This window comes from Narcine bancroftii, chromosome 11, assembly GCF_036971445.1.
Source record: "Narcine bancroftii isolate sNarBan1 chromosome 11, sNarBan1.hap1, whole genome shotgun sequence".
NCBI classification, from domain to species: domain Eukaryota; kingdom Metazoa; phylum Chordata; class Chondrichthyes; order Torpediniformes; family Narcinidae; genus Narcine; species Narcine bancroftii.
This window is the reverse complement of record NC_091479.1, coordinates 54,754,273-54,777,622: the sequence shown is the minus strand read 5'-3', so window position 1 is coordinate 54,777,622 and position 23,350 is coordinate 54,754,273. Positions and strand designations below refer to the sequence as shown.

Genomic DNA, 23,350 nt, shown 5'->3' with positions numbered 1-23,350 from the left:
CTGGTGTCACTGTATCTGCATCAGACTACAGTACATCACCATTAAACCTTATCCTCACTGTGCACCTGGAGTCACATTATCTCCCTCAACATACCATACATCACCGTTAAATCTGATCCCCCTGTGAACCTGGTGTCACAATATCTGACACAGTTCATAGTATATCACTGTTAAACCTTCTCACGAATGTGAATCCTACTATAAAATAATGCTTCCCTTCTAAGTCTCGCTGTATTCGAATCCCCACCTATTTTAAAAATTCCAAAAAAAAAGAGAAAAATCAATCCCAAAACAAGCTTCTCAAAAGTAGTAGCCCCCTAAAAATCTGGGTGTGGTGAAGTCCACAAGTGATTAAAGGACTCAGTGTCACCCACCCCCAGTCAGACTTTCACAAAGTACTGAAACATTCAACCCAATGATTCCAGTCCCAATTATTGTTCCGGATCTTCAATATCGAGAAGACTTTGCATCAATTCAACTTTTTTCTCATTCTTTCTATATTTTCCAATCCCATTCCCATTGACCCTTCTCTTCGGTGACAATGGTGACGATCGCCCATTTCCTTGTACATCTGGCAATGAATTAGCAAATATTAAAGCATCATGGTCATTTTCAAAAAACTGAGATTAAAAATTCCCATAAAAATCTTTCAATACTGCCGCATAACGAAAAGCAAATTTATATCCCTTTTGCCACAATACTTCTTAGGCTGAATTAAATTCTTGGTCTCTTCTGATAATTTCTTGACTCAGATCTGCATTTTAAAAAACCCTATTATTTTGAACCATCAGTGGAGCCCGATTTTGCCATGTTTTCTGCACCACCAATCGGAGGATCATCTCTCTGTCTTGATATTTAAAACAGCGAATCAAACCTGCTCGTGGTAATTGGCCTGGAAACGGTTTCTTCCTTAACGCTCTGTTTGCTCGATCTAATTCCAGTCCATCTGGAATGAATTACCTGCCCAACACTTCTGGGAATCATTTCTTCAAAACCTTCACCGGATCCGAACCTTGCATATCTTCCGGAAGACCTACTATCTTAACATTATTTCTATGACTTTAGTTTTCTAATGAGTCAAACTTCTTCAATAATTCCTTCTTCTGAATCCCCCAATCTACAAAAGGATCATCCACTATTTCCATTTTTTCTCTATTACGCTCCACTTGACTCTTGCATTAAAGAAAGCCTCGTCAATCTTTTTAAAATGATCTTGCACAGTATCCACTGATCGTGTCCATCTCGTAACATCACTCTTAACGACATTAATATCTTCCTTCATAAAAGTTATTTCTTCACACACAGTGTTCATTTGAGTTTTCATTTCCAGAAATCCTTGAGTCATCTGATGAGTCATCTGCATTGATTTATTTGCCATATCTTCCATGAGCTGAGCAATCCCTTCCAGAATTGGAAACACAGAATCCAGTCCAGGATCCATCACCTCCCTTTGAGGCCGACCGACTTTTGCCTCAGTCCCCAGTTCTTCAAACTCTAATGAAGTTGAGCTCCCTTCTTCCTCCAAAGCCGTAGGTCCTCTTCCAGTGCGGCTGTGGGTCTGGACACCCGACAACAGCATGCCTACCTCGTCAACTGGCCATCGTTCGGGTTCCCCCATAGCCCACACCTTCTCCAAAGGTTCGTGGACCTTCGACGCATGGCGCATGCCTGGTCGGGCCACCCACCGCGCAGGTGCATCTTCCGACGCTACACTGCGCACCCCCGGACCACCAGGCAAAGCTGCAGGCACGCAGGCCTGTCCTCACTCAGCTGGCCCGCCCTCGTGCCCGAGTTAACGAGTGTTGAAACCGGCCAAAGTCATCGCTGAGCCTGCACCATCTTGCGATTTCACAAGATGGCGGTGCTGTAATACTAAGCCGGGCAGGAGTCTTCTGTGGTTTGGGGACTCCAGTCAACGACTCCATTGCTTCAACTTGAACTTGGCCTCGATTCTTCAACACTTTTGTAAGGTAATTTCTTCTGTAACTGAGTTTTCACTTTTTTTCACATTTGCAGCTATTTCAATCCTCCACTATTCAAAAGTCTATAAACAGTATTTTTAATCACTTTTACAACTTTTTAAATTGAGCATTTAATAGTCTAACTGGGGAAGGGTCGAACCACACGTCTACCCTCTGCGCCATCTTGTCACAGTATCTGACACAGTTTATAGTATATCACTGTTAAACCTTCACATTACTGTGAATGCTGTCTCTCAGTTTCTGCCTCAGTCTACCTTTAATCAACATTAAACATTCTCCCCCTGTTAACTTGGTGTTAAAGTATCAGCCTAAGTTTACGACACATCACCATTAAACCTTCTCCCCAGTGTGAGACCGTTTTAACTGTATCTGCCATAGTTTATCGTAAATAACTATTATACCTTCTCACTACTGTGAACTTGGTGTTACAGAGTCTGCCAAAGTCTACTGTACATCATCAGTAAACCTTCTTCCCAATGTGAGCCTGGTGTTATTGTATCTGCCACAATTTATTGTACATCACCGTTAAGCATTTTCCCCCATGTGAACCTGGTGTCACTGTGTTTGCCAAAGGTTATCGTACAGCTCTGTTAAACAATTTCCCCACTATGAACCCAGTGTCACAGTAACTGCCTCAGTTTCCCATACATCACCAATAAACCTTCTTTTCCCACTCTGAGCCCAGTATCAACGTATCTATGTAGTCTCCCGTACATCACCATTAACCCCCTCCCCATTGTGAACCAGATTTCACAGTATCTGCCACAGTTTATTGTACATCATTTTAAAACCTTCTCACCACTGTAAACCAGGAGTTATATTATCTGCCTTATTCTACCACACATCTCTGTTAACCCTTCTCAATACTGTGAACACGGTGTCACAGTATCTGCCAATGTCGATTGTACATCACCGTTAAACATTCTCCCCATGTTGACCAATTTTTCACTGTTTTTCCCACCATTTATCGTACATCAGAGTTCAACCTTCTCCCCACTGTAAACTTGGAGTCACAGTATATTCCACAGTTTTTTGTACATCACTGATATACCTTCTCCTCATTGTTAATGTGGTGTCACCGTATCTGCGTCAGTCTTCCATACATCACCATAAACTTCTCCCCAATGTGAACCTGGTGTCACTTTATCTGCCACAGTTAATATTTCATCACCTTAAAACCTTCTTCTAACTGTGTACCTGGTATCACGGTATCTACCACAGCTTATTGTGCATTACTGTTACACCTTCTTACTACTGTGAACTTGATGTCACAGTATCTGCCAAAGTCTATCACTGTTAAATATTCTCCCCATTGTGAACCTCGTGTCATAATATCTGATACAGCTTATTGTACATTACTGTTAAACCTGCCGGATAAGCTCCAGATAGCGAAAGAGGAGTTCTCGCATCTACAGGAACTGGGGCCTCGCCACTCCACCTGGTCCAGAGCCTCTGGTGGCTGGTGCCTTTACAGAGATTATCGATGGCTTAATGACATGACAGTACCTGACCATTACCCCATCCTTCTCATTCAGGATTTTACGGCCAATCTGCATGGCGCGAGCGTATTCTCCAAGGTCGATCTGGTGCGCATGTTTCATCAAATCCCATCGTAGCCTGAGGACATCCCCCTTCAGCTAGTTCAAATTTCTACGCATGCCTTTCGAGCTCAAGAACATCACCCAGACCTTCCAGCACGTCATGAATACGGTGCGCAGGGATTTGAATTTCATGTATATTTATCTGGATGACATTCTTGTCACCAGCAGAGACTGGGCACAAATCAAGTCTCACCTGCACACCCTCTTCTCCCGACTGGCCGAATCTGGCCTAACAATCAACCTGGCCAAATGCCAGTTCCGGAAACAGTCCATGCAGTTTCAGGCCCACATCATCATGGCCGAAGGAGCTACACCAACTGCTATGAAGGTCACTGCAATCAGTGATTGTCCTTGCCCGGACAACCTCAAGGGGCTACAAGAGTTCGCAGGTATGGTCAACTTCTATAACCGATTCATTCCAGGAGCTGCACACATCATGCAGCCACTCTTCGCCAAGGACATGATACTCGCCTGGACTCCAGGGCATTCAAAGCCACGAAGGTTGCCCTCGTGAAGGCTACCCTGCTCCTCCACCCACGTACCGACCTTCCTATGGTGCTCTCCATCGATGCCTCTGCCACTGCCATTGGTACTGTCTTGGAGCAGCAGGTTAATGGACAGTGGAAACCACTGGAATTCTTTAGCCAACTTCTTCATCCGCCAGACCGCATGTATAGTGCTTTCAACCGTGAGTTGCTGGGCATGTACCTTGCTGTGCCTCATTTCCCCTCCCAGAAAGCCTTTCACCATTTAAACCGACCACAAACCCCTCACTCAGGCTCTCGCTATAGCTAGAGATCCCTGGTCGGCCCACTTACACCATCACCTGTCCTTTGTATCGGAGTTCACCACCCACATTCAGCACAAGGCAGGGAAAGACAATGTGGTCACTGAAGCCGTCTCCCAACCGGCCATTTGCTCGCTGATACCCAGCCTAGACTACGACCTGCTTGGCCCAGATCAGAAGTCCGACGAGGAGATGCAGGCCTTCAGGACTGCCATCTTGGGCCTGCGGTTCCAGATCCTCCCGAATCCTCTCAGTGATGAGTACCCTGCGTCCAGTGGTTCCCCAGCAGTGGCGCAGGCAAATCTTCTCCATATCCATGACCTTTTCCAGCCTTCCATCAGCTCCAAGGTTCATATGGTGGCAGAATACTTCGTTTGGCACGGGCTTCGAAAGAAGATTGTGGACTGGGCCAGAACCTGCACCCATTGCCAGCTTTCCAAGGCACACAGCCACACCAGAATGCCCGTGCAGGATTTTGAACACGTCCGAGAACGTTTCAGCCACATACATGTGGACATTGCCAGCCCCTTACCCGTTTCCTGAAGTAACTGTTACCTTTTCACAGTGGTAGACTGCACCACTCGTTGGCCTGAGGTGATCTTGATGCCAGATGCCTCTACGGACTCCTACTCCCAAGCAGTTTTGGTCGGTTGGGTTACCTGGTTCGGCGTCCTGGCCCACCTCACCAGCGAATGTGGCACGCAGTTCACCCCTGCACTCTGGGCACAGCTCACCAACAGACTGGGAATTGGGCTGCATCACACAACGGCCTATCACCCACTTGCCAATGGACTGGTCGAACGATTGCATTGCCACCTTAAGTCGGCACTTATGGCCTGCCTCACCGGCCCCAACTCGGTGGATGAGCTGCCTTGTGTACTCCTGGGAATCTGCTCGACACCCAAAGAAGACCTGCAGATGTCATCTGCTGATCTGGTCTACGGTAAACCACTAGCCCTGCCTGGTGAGTTTATCAATGAACCTAACAACCTGCAACAGTCACTGCACAGTTTACTTCTCCGCCTCTGGGCCCAGTTGGACTCCTTCACACCTTCATCACCGCCCAGACATGGCACACACGCCTCTTACATCCTCAGTGAGCTGTATTCCGCAGAGGATGTATTTATCAGATGAGGCCCTTCCATAGCACTCCTTCAAAGACCATATGAAGGGCCGTACAGAGTCATCTAGCATTCCGGATCCACCTTCACACCAGACATCAGTGGTAAGAGGGAACTGTTTACTGTGAACAGATTAAAGACAGCACACCTCGACCCAACGAGCCAGTGGTCACGGCTCAACCCAAGAAGCGAGGCCGCCCGGCAAAAAAGGCCATTGGCGCCGGTTCTGGAGGGGCTGTGTGGCGGCAAGCCATGAAGCAGGCGATCTAGCCCCTCATGTCACGCACATGGCGGGGCAGCCAGCCAAAATGGCACTGTCAGGGGATTCTCCCCGACCTCGGCACCAGACTCAGAAGCCCGCAACCTGCGGCCCACATGACCCCCCAACGAAGTCAGGGCCCCCGGTGTGCTTCTCAGCCAGGTCCAGGATGGGAGCATAAGACCAGCCAGGCAGACCTGAATAAAGGAGTTTTTGCTCACTGAACTCAACCCGTCTGGTTGTGAGGTCATTCAGAAACAGAGTAGCCACAACGACAGTCGTATCTTAGTTTCTTTTCCTTTCTTTTCTTTTTTATATGTTATCAACATATATTTGTAAACACTGTAACATTGTGATTTGATATTAATTGTTATAATATTTGATTTAAAGAAGGCTGGTCCAAAAAAGGCATATAAAACATTTTAATATGGGGACAGGAATAAAAGAAAAACAGAGGCTACTCGTGTGAGGGAGGGAAGGGTAATATTGTTGTGGGGTTGGTTCAGATGGGTCAGCTGAAGGGACTCGACTGATCCATCCATGATTTGTCCAGCATCTTGCTGCCATGTAGTGGTGAACCAGGGTGTTGCCTGATGGGGACACGGTGCTCTGAGCTCTGCACAGATAGATTGTGCTTTTCTCAAAAACACACTTCCTCAGGTAAAGCAGAGGAAGTGGAAAGGCCCTAGTGTGTAGGGGTAGGGAGGGTGGTGATGTGGGAAGAGTTGGGACCCTCCAAAATCATTATGATCAGGCCTCGGAGACAGCATCTCTATCACTCGTATTTCTCTTCCCAGAAGGAGTGATCTCAGAGACAAGACACAAGTACTGAAGAACCTCGCATCCCAGCTGAACAGAGGATGGACAACATCATGATGGCCTGAATCTCTCCCCTTCTTCTCCCTCTGGCCCTGCCAACCCAATTCCCTGCATCTTCCATGCCCCCTTTCTCTCCCACACCTCCTCCATCCCAACCCCCTTACCTCACACCTATGCCCTAACCCCAACCCTCCTCCCTTCACCTCCCCTTCCCCCTCCCCCTTTCCCCTTCCTACCCTAACCTAGGGGAAGGAGTGGTAGGGGAAGGGGGATAGGAGAAAGGGGGTAATGGAAGCGGGGTGAGTAAGGGGTAGGCTTGGGGGTGTGGGTATGGGATAGGGGTAAGGGGTATGGTTTCGGGAAGGGGATATGTGTAGGGGATAGGGGTAGGGTTTAGGCTTGGGTTGGGTGAGAGTAAGGGTTAGGGCGGGGATAGCGATAACATCAAGGTTAGGGTTAGGAGACATGGGCTAGAATTAGGTCTAGGTTAGGGTTAGGTTTAGAGTTTGGGGAAGTGGGTTTGTATTAGGTTTAGTGGAAGGGGGTAGGAGTAGGAGATAGGGTTTGTTAGGGTTAGGTTGGGGAGGGGAGCGGGGGAGGCGAGCGGGGCACGGGAAATGGGGAGGTGATGGGGGAGGGGAATGGGCAGGGGAATTAGGAGGGGTACAGTGTAGAGGAAATGGGAGGTGAACGGAGGCAGGCATCTCTACCCCCTCCCTTCCCCACCCATTCCCCTACATTATCCCTGCTTCTCCTCTCCTCCTTCTAGCAGAAGTCGGGCCTCATTCCGGCCAGAACCTCCCTGTGGTTTCAGAGCCTCGGTTTCAGGAAGTGCCTTCGATGCTCGCTGCTGGACAGACATCTTGTCTCTTGATTCATTCTGTACCGTTATTATTAAATTTAAAAATGGTTGGGTTTTTTAAGCTTGAACTCAAAAGGCTGGTCCAGATAGACAACACAGAAACTGGCCCTTTGGCCCCTCTCTCCTGCAGGCTGAGCTGTTGTAATCAGTCCATATTCCTCTCCCCCTTTTCATTCTTTGCTCCCAGCCAGCTCATGTTGCCTTGTCAATCTCATGGCCTGTGGGAAGAAGCTGTCTGGCTTTTATACCTCCATATCTCCTTCCTGATGGCAGGGGGACAAAGATGCTCTGTGCTGGATATCTATGAGTCTATTTACAAATCCCATCCCTGCAAACAATCAGGGGTCCCTTACCTTGAGGTTCCACCCATGTTGCCTCTCCCTCAGCACTCTCTCGTCAGAACACTACTGCACCCTCCCCTCCTCTCCCAAGTCTCAGTATCCCGCTGACAATTCCAGTCAGCTGCCATGTCTATACCCTGCCCCACCTAAACCGATGGATCGATCAGCACCTTCTCCCCTCAAGAGTTCGAGGAATCCACTCTCTCGCAATGTCCTGCTAATGAATGTCCTGCATCCTCCTTCCCCCTTGGTTTCCTCCTGTTATCAGGCACCTGGATGGACCCCTACCCGTGTTCTCACTGATCTCTCTGCACCTCTGCCCTCCATCCAAAGGTCTTGGTTGTCTTGTGGGGCTGGTGGAGAACAAAGCACCAACTCAAGGAGATGGGGAGCAGTACCGAATCCCCCAGATCCAGGAGACAGGGAGAAACTCAGAGATGCAATCAGGGGTCAATCGGATAAAACCTGATCATCAGTTGAAAGGTGCAAGGAACTCTCAGTACTGCTGCACGTGGGGCAGGTGTGGCCCATCCCCACACCTCCACCCTGGCAATTCCCAAAACAGTTTCCCTATTCATGCAGGGGTCCAAAATGGATAGAGTCTGGAGAAGGACCACGTACGTGGTCAATCACTGGGGGCAAGGGTGTAACCAGCATGGCCATCATTGTGTGTGGCTGTGCGTGAAACCAAAGTGCAAGGGCACCAAATGGTGCTATGTGCTGAGATTCTACCTGGCTCAGGTATTGCAAAAGATTGGTCTGGCTGTGGTGCCTCTCAATGACCCAGTCAGCAGGACTTTGCCCCATTACCTTCCTGGGAATGGTTTCATAGACAAATACTTTTGACCACAAGGCTGTCAGGCAGTGGTCAGCAGAGCATTGCTGACACAGAGACTCCAGGACTTGATGGGATACTGCGGGGTGGTCCACGGAGCAGAGCATCCAGACACAGACATCCAGAACTGCTGGAAGGCCAGAAACTCAGTGAAAGATGTCCTTCGGTCTGCCTGAAACCCAAATGGGAGTTGCAAACACTAGAAGGCATCTGACAAAAGCAAAGGGAGGAAGGATTAGGGCAATATGAGAGGTACTTGTTTTTACACAGAGTTGTGGGTGCCAGGAATGCCTTGCCAGGAGTGAAGGCCAAAACATTAAGGGCATTTAAGGGGCTCTTAGTCACATTGACCAAGAAATATATTCTCCAACAGCAGAGGGTAGCAGTAACCACAAGATATCAAGCTGGTGGCAATGAAGCTAAACAGAGACCACCTAAGGCAACTGTGCGCCCGGCTGCAGGAATTTGGACTTACTATAAACCTTACTTAGTGCCAGTTCAGTCTGGAAATGTTTGATTTCCTGGGGCATCAAATCAACCGGCACGGAACTAAGCCCCTGCTTGAAAAGGTAGAGGCTGTTCAGTGCTTACCCAAACACACCATAAATTCACCAGTACAATTAATTTTTATAACCAATTCATACCAGTAGTGGCCCACATCATGCGGAGAAAGGTAAAGACATTACCTGGGACAATGAGGATTTGGAGGTGTTCCAGAGGGCCAAAGATGCACTGGCCAACACAATCCTTCTGGTAGACACCAGGCCAGAGACACCCACCACTCTCACAGTAGGTGCTTCCAGCACAGCAGTAGGGGGCGCAATGGAGCAATTCATTGAAGGGCAATGGCAGCCCCTGGCCTTCTTGAGCAGACACCTCTGGCCACACGGACTCAACTACAGCACCTTTGGCTGAGAGCAATTGGTGCTGTATCTGGCAGTCTGAGGCAGGTAAACTGACCCCAGCTTCACAGTGGGGAGAATGTTTCACAGAGATGTACGAAAAACTGTCACAAACACTGTGACACTGGGTTAACAGCAGTGAGAAGGTTTAACACTAATGTATGATAAACTGTGTCAGATAAAGTGACAGCAAGTTCACAGTCGGGAGAAGGTTTAATGATAATGAGATAGATACTGAGACAATGGGTTCACAGCAGTGAAAAGGTTTAACTGTAATGTACGATAAACTATGGCAGAAGCAGTGACAAATGGTTCACATTGGGGAGAACGTTTAACTTAATGTATGGTAGATATGGCAGATATTGTGACAATGAGTTCACAGTTGTGAGAAGGTTTAACGGCGATGTACGGTGGACTGTGATGGATACTGTGAAACCGGGTACACATTAGTGAGACAGTTTAATAGTGAGGTTCAATGAACTATGGTAGGTACTGTGACACCGGGTTCACAGGGGGGAGAAGATTTAACTTAATGTACGATAAACTGTGTCAGATACTGTGACACCAGGTTCACATTGGTGAGAATGTTTAACAGTAATATACGATAAACTGTGTCAAATACTGTGACACCAGGTTCACAGTGGGGAGAATGTTTAACGGTGATGAACAGTTGACTTAGGTAGGTACTGTAACACCAGTGTCACAGTGTCACAGTATCTGCCTCAGTCTACTGTACATCACTATTAAACCTTATTCCCCACTGTGCACCAGATGTCACAGTATCTATCTCAATTTACCGTACATCATCGTTAAATCATCTTTACTATCTTCTTCAGCATGATGCTGAAAGAAGCCATGAAAGACTTCAACAATGAAGACGCTGTTTACATCCGGTACCGCACGGATGGCAGTCTCTTCAATCTGAGGCGCCTGAAAGCTCACACCAAGACACAAAAGCAACTTGTCCGTGAACTACTCTTTGCAGATAATGCTGCTTTAGTTGCCCATTCAGAGCCAGCTCTTCAGCGCTTGACGTCCTGTTTTGCGGAAACTGCCAAAATGTTTGGCCTGGAAGTCAGCCTGAAGAAAACTGAGGTCCTCCATCAGCCAGATCCCCACCATGGCTACCAGTCCCCCACCCCCCCCCACATCTCCATCGGGCATACAGAACTCAAAACGTTCAACCAGTTTACCTACCTCGGCTGCACCATTTCATCTGATGCAAGGATCGACAACGAGATAGACAACAGACTTGCCAAGGCAAATAGCACCTTTGGAAGACCACACAAAAGAGTCTGGAAAAACAACCATCTGAAGAAGCACACAAAGATCAGTGTGTACAGAGCCGTTGTCATACACATGCTCCTGTTCGGCTCCAATTCATGGGTACTACACCGGCATCACCCACAGCTCCTAGAACGCTTCCATCAGTGCTGTCTCCGCTCCATCCTCAACATTCATTGGAGTGACTTCATCACCAATATCGAATTACTCGAGCTGGCAGAGTCTGCAAGCATCGAATCCACGCTGCTGAAGACCCAACTGCACTGGGAGGGTCACGTCTCCAGAATGGAGGACCATCGCCTTCCCAAGATCGTGTTATATGGCGAGCTCTCCACTGGCCACCGTGACAGAGGTGCACCAAAGAAAAGGTACAAGGACTGCCTAAAGAAATCTCTTGGTGCCTGCGACATTGACCACCGCCAGTGGGCTGATATCGCCTCAAACCGTGCATCTTGGTGCCTCACAGTTCGGCGGGCAGCAACCTCCTTTGAAGAAGACCGCAGAGTCCACCTCACTGACAAAAAACAAAGGAGGAAAAACCCAACACCCAACCCCAACCAACCAATTTTCCCTTGCAACCGCTGCAACCATGCCTGCCTGTCCCGCATCGGACTTGTCAATCACCAACGAGCTTGCAGCTGACGTGGACATTTACCCCTCCATAAATCTTCATCTGCGAAGCCAAGCCAAAGAAAGAAAGTAACACCAGGTTCACAGGGAAGAGAAAGTTTAATGTTTTTTTTAATTTTTTTTTAAATTTTTTATTTTTCACACCATAAATCACATTAGCCATGATACACACTTTTTCCTTTTCACACATACACAGTGACATTTTCTCCCCCCCCCCCTCCCTCCTCCCAACCCATCCCCCCACCCCCCCCCTCCCAACCATTTAAGGTATACAATCTAGGTTACATTAAACCAGTCAGACAATGTCATTCAACAAAAATACACCAGAAATTCTACTGAGTCCATTCTTTTCTTTCCTTCTCCTTCCATCAACTTAGGTAATGATTGTCCCCGGTAGGTTTTCGCTATTTTATTTAATGTAATGCTCCCATATTTGTTCGAATATTTCAATATTATTTCTTAAACTATATGTAATTTTTTCTAATGGAATACATTTATTCATTTCTATATACCATTGTTGTATTTTCAGATTATCTTCCAATTTCCAGGTTGACATAATACATTTTTTTGCTACGGCTAGAGCTATCTTAACAAATCTTTTTTGTGCATCCTCCAAATCAATTCCAAATTCTTTGTTCTTTATGTTACTTAGGAGAAAGATCTCTGGATTCTTTGGTATATTGTTTTCTGTTATTTTATTTAATATCTGATTGAGATCTTCCCAAACTTTTTCTACTTTCTCACATGTCCAGCTTGCATGAATTGTTGTTCCCATTTCTTTTTTACATCGAAAACATCTATCAGATACTGTTGGGTCCCATTTATTTAACTTTTGAGGTATAATGTATAGTCTGTGTAACCAGTTATATTGTATCAAACGTAGCCTCGTATTTATTGTATTTCTCATCGTTCCAGAACATAATTTCTCCCATGTTTCCTTTTTTATCTTTATATTTAAATCTTGTTCCCATTTTTGTTTAGTTTTACCATTTGTTTCCTCATTTTCCTTTTCTTGCAGTTTAATATACATATTTGTTATAAATCTTTTGATTAACATTGTATCTGTAATCACATATTCAAGGTTACTTCCCTCTGGCAAACTCAAACTGCTTCCTAATTTATCCTTCAAGTAGGATCTCAATTGGTAATATGCCAGCGCTGTATCTCCAGTTATATTGTACTTATCTCTCATTTGTTCAAAGGATAAGAATCTACTTCCTGAAAAACAATTTTCTATTCTTTTAATCCCTTTTTTTTCCCATTCTCTAAAGGAAAGGTTATCTATTGTAAAAGGGAGTAACTTATTTTGCGTCAATTAGTTTTGGTAATTGATACACTTGAGTGAGGCAGAAACTGTGAGACAGGATTCACAGTCATGAGAAGGTTTAACAGTGATGTTCTATAAACTGTGTCAGATACTGTGAAAACCACTTTCACATTGGGAGAAGGTTTAACGGTGGTATACGGTAAACTGTTGGAGATAAAGTAAAACCGAGTTCACAGTCGGGAGAAGGTTTAACTGTGATGTACGATAAACTGTGGCAGAAACAGAAACAAATGGTTCACATTGGGGAGAATGTTTAACGTGATGTACACTCGACTGAGGCAGAAACTGTGAGACAAGATTCACAGTCGTCAGAAGGTTTAACAGTAATGTACAATAAACTGTGTCAGATGCTGTGACACCAGGTTCATAGTGGGGAGAATGTTTAACAGTAATGTACGATAAACTGTGTCAGATACTGTGACTCCAGGTTCACAGTGGGGAGAATGTTTAACATGATGTACAATAAACTGTAGCAGATACTGTGACACCAGGTTCACATTGGGGAGAATGTTTAACAGTAATGTCCGATAAACTGTGTCAGATACTCTGACACCAGGTTCACAATTTGAATAAGATTTAACGGTGATGTAAAATAAACTGTGGCAGATACTGTGACACCAGGTTCACAATGGGAATAAGGTTTAACGGTGATGTAAAATAAAATGTGGCAGGCAAAGTGACACCAGATTCACAGTGGAGAGTGTTTTAATGCTGATGTATGGACGACTGAGATCGTTACTGTGACATTGGCTTCACAGCAGTGAGAAGGTTTAACAGTAATGTACGATAAACTGTGTCAGATATTGTGACACCAGGTTCACAGTGGGGAGAATGTTTAACGTGATGTACAATAAACTGTGGCAGATACTTTGACACCAGGTTCACAGTGGGGAGAATGTTTAACGAGATGTACATTAAACTGTGTCAGATGCTGTGACACCAGGTTCATAGTGGGGAGAATGTTTAACAGTAATGTACGATAAACTGTGTCAGATACTGTGACACGAGGTTCACAGTAGGGAGAATGTTTAACATGATGTACAATAAACTGTAGCAGATACTGTGACACCAGGTTCACATTGTGGAGAATGTTCAACAGTAATGTTCGATAAACTGTGTCAGATGGAGGAGTCACGTGATGGTGTAGTGGCCAGTCGGGGAACTCCAGCCCTCTCCGGAAAAGTTTAAAAAAAAACAGAAAACACAAAGGCACAAACACGAAAATTAAAATAAAGTGAAAGTAAAGGTGTGAAGAAAATGGCAGCGAAGAGAGAAAAGTCAAAAGCAACAGGAAGAAGAGAAGAAGAAAAGACATTGGAAGAAGAAGGTGAAGGCCTTACCTGTCCAAGGAAGCCCGCTGTGGAGAGAGAAGCCCACTCTCTCAGGTCAGTCGAAGTCCCAAGCTCGGGAGTACAAAAATGGCTCGTGGAGCCAAGCAAAAGTGCGCAAGTCAAAAAAAACACTGACGGGAGGGGGGACCAGCTGAGGAGTCAATCTCCACAGCTGAGAATGACAGCTGCAACACAGCAACAGGAAGAGAACACAGAAAACAATGAGAACAAGAAAGAAGAGAGTAAAAAGAAAACAAGGGAACAACAGATGACCAACCCAGAGGAAGAAGAAGAAGAAGAACATAGAGAAATGGAAGAAGAAGGGAAAGGCAAGACAATGGATATATATTTTTTTAAAGAATATATGGAATCAGTAAAAGAATGGCAATTACAAGAATTTAGTGAAATAAAAAGAAGAATTAAAAGTACAGAAGAAAAAATGAATAGATTAGAGATGGTCATGTCAGATATAGGAAAAAGAGTGGACAAGGTGGAAGAACGAGAAACAGCCGTGGAAATGGAAGTAGATGACTTAAAAAATAAATTAGAAGAATCTAATAAAAAAGTTAAAGAGACACAAGAGCTGTTAGCTCAGAAGATAGATATAATGGAAAATTATAATAGAAGAAATAATATAAAGATAGTGGGCCTTAAGGAAGATGAAGAAGGCAAGAATATGAGAGAATTTATAAAAGATTGGATCCCCAGGGTCCTAGGAAGACCAGAATTACAGGAAGAAATGGAAATAGAAAGGGCACATAGAACATTAGCCCCTAAACCACAGCCACAACAAAAACCAAGATCCATTTTATTAAAATTCCTAAGATATACAAGAGAAAATATATTGGAGAAACCAATGAAGAAAATAAGAGAAGACAAAAAGCCATTGGAATACAAATGTCAATTTTTTTTTTTCTATCCAGACATAAGTTTTGAACTCCTGAAGAAGAGAAAGGAGTTTAATACAGCAAAAGCGATCCTATGGAAAAAAGGATATAAATTTATGCTAAAGTACCCAGCGGTACTTAAAATAGTTATTCCAGGGCAGCAAAACAGAGTATTCTCGGATCCGGAGGAAGCACAAAAATTTGCAGAACAACTACAAAATAGACAGAGAGATGAAGACATGTAACGAGAGCAAAAATGACCACAAACTATATGTATGCGTGTATGTGGGTAATATATATATATATATATATATATAATATGTATATATAAATATATGTGTGTGTGAGTGTGTGTGTACATGAGTGTATGTGTATTTAAAAGAAAATATATAGAGTATAGATAAGAATTAATAAGGGAAAGAAAGGGAAGAGAGGAAGTAAAGAGGGAATTAAAAGAGTGACCTTTGCTGTAAATGAAAATTGAAGTCTTTTCTGGGGGGGGCTGGGTGGGGAGGAGTTACAGTCACTGCGAAATCAGTTGACGCTTGCGATTGAATTCGCAAATCCAAATGGAGAGGGGAGATGTGTTTGCCCGACAAGGGATAAAGGGCAACTCAAGAAGGGGAGGGGATAGTGGGGTTGAAGAAATTTTAGATAGGAGAATAAGGGAAATGTTTGATGTTTTAGAAATGTTGTCTTATAAAGTGTTCAAAAAAAGAAAGCAGAAATGGATAAGAAGGAAAGGTGATGATGAGGAAACGGAAAGGGAAGATAAACAAAGTAGGAAATGGCTATGTTGAACTATATGACTTTAAATATTAACGGAAAACATAACCAAATCAAAAGGAAGAAACTACTAAATTTACTGAAAAAAGAAAAAAATTGATATAGCATTCGTGCAAGAAACACACTTAACTGAAATGGAGCACAAGAAATTAAAGAGAGATTGGGTAGGACATGTAACAGCAATGTCATATAATTCAAAAGCTAGAGGAGTAGCTATATTAATCAGTAAAAATGTACCAATTAAAATAGAAGAGGAAAAAATAGATCCAGCAGGGAGATATGTAATGATAAAATGTCGGATATATTCGGAGTTTTGGAATTTACTCAATGTATATTCACCTAACGAAGAAGATCAAAAATTTATGCAAGATATTTTTTTGAAGATAGCAGACACGCAAGGGAACATACTAATAGAAGGGGATTTCAACCTTAATTTGGATTCAAACATGGATAAAACTGGGAAAAAAATTAACAGAAAGAACAAAGTAACCAAATTTATAATTAAATCGATGCAAGAAATGCAACTTTTGGATATATGGAGGAAACAACACCCAAAGGAAAAGGAATATTCATATTATTCGGGTAGACATAAAACATACTCAAGAATAGACCTATTCCTGTTATCAGTTCACATGCAAGACAGAGTTAGAAAAACAGAATATAAAGCTAGAATATTATCGGACCACTACCCCTGATATTGACAATAGAGTTAGATGACATCCCTGCAAGAATGTATAGATGGAGATTAAACTCCATGCTACTTAAAAGGCAGGATTTTAGAGAATTCATTGAAAGACAAATTAAAATGTACTTTGGAATAAATACGGAATCAGTGAAAGAAAAGTTTATACTATGGGACACAAAGAAATCGTTCATCAGAGGGCAAATAATAAGTTATGTAACCAAGATGAAGAAGGACTACAATCAGGAAACAGAGCAGTTGGAAAGGGAAATAGTAAATATAGAAAAAGAATTAGCAATGAAGGAAGACACAACTAAAAGAAAAGAATTGGCAGATAAAAAAATAAAACATGAAACACTACAAACATATAAGGTGGAGAAGAACATAATGAAGACCAAACAGAAATATTATGAACTAGGGGAAAAAACGCACAAAATTCTAGCATGGCAGCTTAAGACAGAACAAGCTAAGAGAATAGTATTGGCATCAAGGAAAAAAGACAAACAAATCACATATAATCCAACAGAGATTAATGAAAACTTCAAAGAATTCTACGAACAATTATACCAAACTGAAAACGAAGGGAAAGAAGACAAAATAGATGAATTTTTAACTAAAATTGAACTACCGAAATTACAAATACAGGAACAAAGTAAATTAACAGAACCATTTGAAATAGTAGAAATACAAGAGATAATAAAAAAACTACCAAATAATAAAACACCAGGAGAGGATGGATTCCCAATAGAATTCTAAAAAACATTTGAAGATTTATTAATTCCTCCCCTCCTGGAAGTAATCAACCAAATTTATAAAAAACAAAGCTTACCAGATTCATGCAAAACTGCTATAATTACAGTAATACCAAAGACAGGGAAAGATCCACTCGCACCAGCGTCATATAGACCAATATCTTTACTTAACACAGATTATAAGATAATAGCTAAACTATTAGCAAACATATTAGCCGACTATGTACCAAAAATAGTAAATCTAGACCAAACTGGATCTATTAAAAAAAGACGAACAACAGACAATATTTGTAAATTTATTAACTTAATTCATGCAGTCGAAAGAAATAAAACTCCAACAGTAGCGGTTGCTTTAGACGCAGAGAAGGCCTTTGACAGAGTAGAATAAAATTATTTATTCAAAATATTACAAAAATTCAGTTTACCAGAGAAATATATTAATTGGATTAAAGCATTATATAAAGGACCATTGGCGAAAGTGACAGTAAATGGATATATATCAAAGCAATTTTACTTAAGCAGATCAACAAGGCAGGGATGCCCACTATCACCCTTATTGTTCGCGTTAGCTATAGAACCACTAGCAGAATTGATAAGAACAGAAAATAAAATAAAAGGGATAAAAATAAAAGACAAGGAATATAAAATCAGTTTATTTGCAGATGACGTTATAGTATACATAACAGAACCAGAAATATCAATAAAAGAATTACAGAAGAAATTGAAGGAATATGGAGAAGTGTCGGGATACAAGATTAACGCAAATAAAAGTGAAGCAATGCCAATGAATAATGTGGATTTCTCAAAATTTAAGAAAGAATCACCATTCAGATGGCAAAAGCAAGCAATACGATACCTAGGTATACAAATAAATAAAAACCTCGGCCATCTATATAAACTCAATTATTATCCACTAATGAAAAAATTACAGGACAACTCAGAGCATTGGAAAGACTTGCCACTAACACTAATTGGAAGGATAAACTGTATTAAAATGAACATTTTCCCAAGGGTACAATACCTATTTCAGGCATTGCCAATACACTTGATGGAGAAATTCTTCAAGGAGTTAAAGAAAATAATAAGGAATTTTTTATGGAAAGGGGGGAAACCGAGGATAGCACTAGATAAATTAACAGAATGGTATAAACAAGGAGGCTTACAACTGCCAAACTTTAAAAATTATTATAGAGCCACACAATTAAGATACCTATCAGATTTTTATCAAACAAGGTAAAAGCCAGATTGGACTAGATTAGAACTAGATAAAATAGGGGAGAAGATACCCGAACATATATTATATAAATGGGAATAAAAATTGGTACAACTTAGGAATTCTCCAGTATTACATCATCTACTCAATATTTGGAAGAAGATTCATGTAGAAAGGAATAAAACAAATTACCAACTACCAAAACTAATACTGACGCAAAATCAGCTAATCCCTTTTACAATAGATAACCTTTCCTTTAGAGAATGGGAGAAAAAAGGGATCAAAAGAATAGAAAATTGCTTTTCAGGAAATAAATTATTATCCTTTGAACAAATGAAGGATAAATATAATATAACTCATGATACAGTGTTGGCATACTACCAACTGAAATCCTACTTGAAGGACAAATTGGGAAGCAGTCTGAAGTTACCAGAGGGAAGTAATTTTGAATATGTGATTACAGACACAATGATAATCAAAAAAATTATAACAAACATGTATATTAAATTACAAGAAAAGGAGAATGAGGAAACAAATGGTAAAACTAAACAAAAATGGGAACAAGATCTAAACATAAAGATAAAGAAGGAAACATGGGAGAAGTTATGCTTAGGAATTATGAGAAATACAATAAATACGAGGTTACGTATGATACAATATAACTGGATACACAGGCTATACATTACACCTCAAAAGTTAAATAAAGGGGACCCAACAGTATCTGACAGATATTTTCGTTGTAAAAAGGAAATGGGAAAAACAATTCATGCAATCTGGACATGTGAAAAAGTGAAAACATTTTGGGAAGATCTAAACCAGATATTAAATAAAATCACAAAAAGCAATATACCAAAAAACCCAGAGATCTTCCTCCTAAGTAACATAAAAAAACAAAGAATTTGGACTTGATTTGGATGGTGCACAAAAAAGATTTGTTAGGATAGCCCTAGCTGTAGCAAAAAAATGTATTATGTCAGCCTGGAAATTAGAAGATAACTTGAGAATACAACAATGGTATATAGAAATTAATAAATGTATTCCATTAGAAAAAATAACATATAATTTAAGAAATAATATTACAATATTTGAACAAATATGGGAGCTATACATGAAACATAATAGAGAAAACATACAGGAGACAGAAGGAGAAGAGAATGAAAAGAATTGACTGAGTGGAAGTTCTTGTTTATTTTTATTGAGTGACAACATTGTTTGACGGGTTTAATGTATCTTAGATTCTGAACTTTAAATGAATGGGAGGGGAGGTAGGGAGGGTGGGATGGAAAGAGGGAGGAGGGGGAGAAAACGACACTATATATTTGAAAAGGAAAATGTATGTATCTTGATCAATGTGGTTTATAGTGTGAAAAATAAAAAATTCAAAAAAAAACTCTGTCAGATACTGTGACACCAGGTTCACAGTGGGGAGAATGTTTAACATGATGTACAATAAACTGTAGCAGATACTGTGATACCAGGTTCACATTAGGGAGAATGCTTAACAGTAATGTGCAATAAACTGTAGCAGATACTGTGACACCAGGTTCACAATTTGAATAAGGTTTAACGGTGATGTAAAATAAAAAGTGGCAGGCAAAGTGACACCAGATTCAGAGTGGAGAGAGGTTTAATGCTGATGTATGGACGACTGAGATCGTTACTGTGACATTGGCTTCACAGCAGTGAAAAGGTTTAACAGTAATGTACGATAAACTGTGTCAGATATTGTGACACCAGGTTCACAGTTGGGAGAATGTTTAGCGAGATGTACGATAAACTATAGCAGATACTGTGACACCAGGTTCACATTGAGGAGAATGTTTAACAGTAATGTACAATAAACTGTGTCAGATACTGTGACACCAGGCTCATTGTATTGTTCATTTATCTTAATTACAACATCTAATTTATATGCTCCATTTTTTTGTGGTAACTTCCAAACATTCCATAAACTTCAATTCTAATCAGAGTTTTTTCATTTAAATAGGTCACCACTAAAAGCCCAAATCATTTGATCTCTTAAGTACACAGCACAAAATTAAATTCTTTACCTGGGTTTGGGTTCAATGTCACTTCAGTCTGCTTCATTATTTTTTCAGTCCCTCGTTTTGTGCTTTCTGCTTTGCCCAGCCGATTCGCCAAATGGGCATCCAACTCTGTCTTCTCAGCTTGACCCAACGTCTCCTCTGTAAACTTAAGGAAATTTTCACATCTGCATTTTCAAAAACAAAAATGACGCTGTGACTTGCAATTTCACATCATAATCCCACTTGCTAAACTTGCAAGCAACTGCAACACATTCTACAGCTGGAAAATTGCAAGAGAACTGCTTGGTTCAAGCAAAGATTCCACTCAGTCTCCCCATTAAAGGCCTCCAAGTTAACAACAGATAGCAACCTGCAAGTTAAATACAAAGATCTGTATCAGGAATATTATCGGGGTTTTTAAAAAAAAAATCATTTCAAGTATTGAAAGAAAACACCTCAGGGAACACCAGGCTCTTGTTGAACAATTCTTGTTGTATTCCTCAAAATGGTTTGAATCTTGATTTCAAGCAGTGTCATTTGGTGAGATTGTTGGTCCAGAACAAACTCTGCCCACACACTCCCTTAACTACCTGCAAAGTCCTGGTTCAGGTCTGCTCCATGCTAAAGCTATCAGAACTTTTTTGAAGAGATAATGGAATTCAGATGCAGGTACGTTGAGTCAAAAACACCGTAATACTTCCCTGAACAACACACCTCTCTCCGAAAACCAACAAGAACCTTCCTGAGTGGTAATCATTTACCTTTCGAGCACCAAAGCCTGGTAAACTATATACATGTTCAATTCTGTCCACAGTATAAGAAAGGCCTGCAACAAGTGGACTTGGAGGAATGAGAAGTGAGATTGGACTATGAACCAAAGAACTTTTCTGAACTTAAACACACGTGCACTTAGAATTATAAGTGGGGTAAGTTAAGTAAATTAAGTTAAAGTAGTAAAACAATGATAAGTTAAAATGTAAATCCGTGTTCACGTTTAAAGATAATTAAAATCAATTTTTGTTTCAGTAACCATTTGTCTTGGTGAATATCTATTGCTGGTTAGTTTTAGGATCCTCTGGTCTCGTAACACAGCACCAAGCTTCCGGTTATGATAATAGTCCAAAAAAGGACCCGGCATCTTTTACAAATTATTAATTGACTCTTCAATAATTTTTTCTAAATATCAACAAAACATAATATCATTTAACTGTTGTGTTTGTGTCGTTGGAGAATTCCCCTTCCATTCAATCGGAATTAGAGTTTTGGGTGCTGTATTTGAGAAAAGATGTGTTGGTGTTGGAGAAGGTCAGAGATGATTTATTGGAATGATATCAGGAATGAAAGGGTGAGTGTATGAGGAACAATTGTCGACTCTTTGACTGTACTAGTTGGAGTACAGAAGGATAAGGGGGACCTCAGAGGCATTTCAAATGCTGGAAGGCCTGGACAATTAAAAACAACATTTGTTAAAGTATCGCTTTGTCTTGGTGATTTCCTATTGCTGCTAGGTTTTGGGGTCCTCTGGGCCTGTAACAGTCCCAAGATGAGGTCTTCTACTCCAGGACACCCAAAATGTCTTATTTCTTCAATAAATGCAGTTTCCCCCATACTGTCTTTGATAAAATCTGCACCCGTACCTCCAATTCTCTTTCTGCCCTTACCCCGCCTCCTCTCCAGCCAAACAAGGACAGAATCCCTCAGGTTTCTCACTTACCACCCATCAGCTGCCACATCTGACACGTTAACCTTGAACACTTCCAACTTCAGCACCATCCTCTAACCTGCTCCACTCAGATCCTCTTTTCACAGGGGCACATCTTTCTGTGACTCCCTCGACGGCACTTTCCTCTCCACCCACCACCACCTGATGCACTTCCCATTGAAACCGCAGAAATTGCCAAACTTGTCCCTTCCTATCCTCTCACCTCCATCCAAGGCCACAATCAGACCTTCCAGTTGAGGCAGTGTTTCACATGCACCCCATCCAACTTAATCTCCTACATTTGGTTGACTCAGTTGACCTCGATATCAGCAAGACCAAATACAGACTGGGTGGCCATTTTGCTAAATACATGTGCTCTGTGGATCTAAACTTGAGATTCCTGTGACCTACCATATCAATTCTCAAACCCTTCCAGCAACATGTCTGTTGGCCCCATCCTTCGCCAGGGTGAGGGTAAAAAATCTTATAGAAAACACATTATATTCCTCCTGGGCAGCCTTAAACTCTATAGCATGAACACGAATGTTTCTAATTTTAAGCAGCGACTCACCTCTGACTGATTTCATTGTTTCCACTGCCCATTTGAATATAATCACTCCTTTAAGGTAGAAGAGTCGACATGGTGTTTTCCCCATATAGCTTGCCATTGAACAACTGGCAAAATTAAGCGGCAGTTATTGCAGAATGAATGGGGTTATTGATTAAAATCTGCCTGTGATTGAAAGTATTCTTGGACTGAATAGACATCTGGTACAAATGGCTATTTAAAGATAATCTGTACATGATTGTACATCCTAAAGTACAATGACTACTTCTATCCACTAAAGATTGTTAAAGAGCAAGAATAGACAATACAATCACGTAAAATTCCCATCCATACAGCACACGTATTAATACACAAAACAATCACACCTCCTTATTTGTCAGGAAGTGCCTACACTTCCCAAGGAGACTGAGGAAGTCTAGGCCAACAGCTCTCATCTTGAGATTTTACAGGAGCACAGTTGAGTCTCCTGTCTGGCTGCATCATTGGATGGTCCAGTAGCTGTAAAGCATCAGACAGGAATGATGCAAAGAGTTCTGAGGATTACTGGGGTATCCTTTTCTTCTGACGATGACATTAGTGGGAGTGTTGTTCAAATAGGGCTCACGGAATTGTGCAAAGACCATGACCATGCAGTGCACAGCATCTTTAACGA

At 41.9% G+C, this 23,350-nt stretch overlaps 1 protein-coding gene across 1 annotated transcript; it reads right to left on the bottom strand.

The window, feature by feature from the left end:
* Positions 1-431: 431 nt before the first annotated feature.
* On the bottom strand, positions 432-22,788 carry LOC138745442 (endophilin-B2-like). Its single transcript, XM_069902489.1, has 3 exons — positions 22,702-22,788; positions 20,453-20,613; positions 432-571 (listed from the first exon to the last, which is right to left on the bottom strand). The coding sequence occupies exons 1-3, from the start codon at positions 22,731-22,733 to the stop codon at positions 432-434; spliced, it is 333 nt and encodes a 110-aa protein (XP_069758590.1). The 5' UTR covers positions 22,734-22,788.
* Between the last annotated feature and the right edge of the window lie 562 nt (positions 22,789-23,350).

Bases quoted from the DNA above. Each gene is read 5' to 3' on its own strand.
- LOC138745442 (XM_069902489.1), bottom strand. From the start codon at position 22,733: ATGGGCAGTGGAAACAATGAAATCAGTCAGAG. The intron at 20,614-22,701 runs GTGAGTCGCTGC...TTGAAAATGCAG, and splicing joins AACAATGAAATCAGTCAGAG to ATGTGAAAATTTCCTTAAGT. The intron at 572-20,452 runs GTAAAGAATTTA...ATTCATTGCCAG, and splicing joins GACATTGAACCCAAACCCAG to ATGTACAAGGAAATGGGCGA.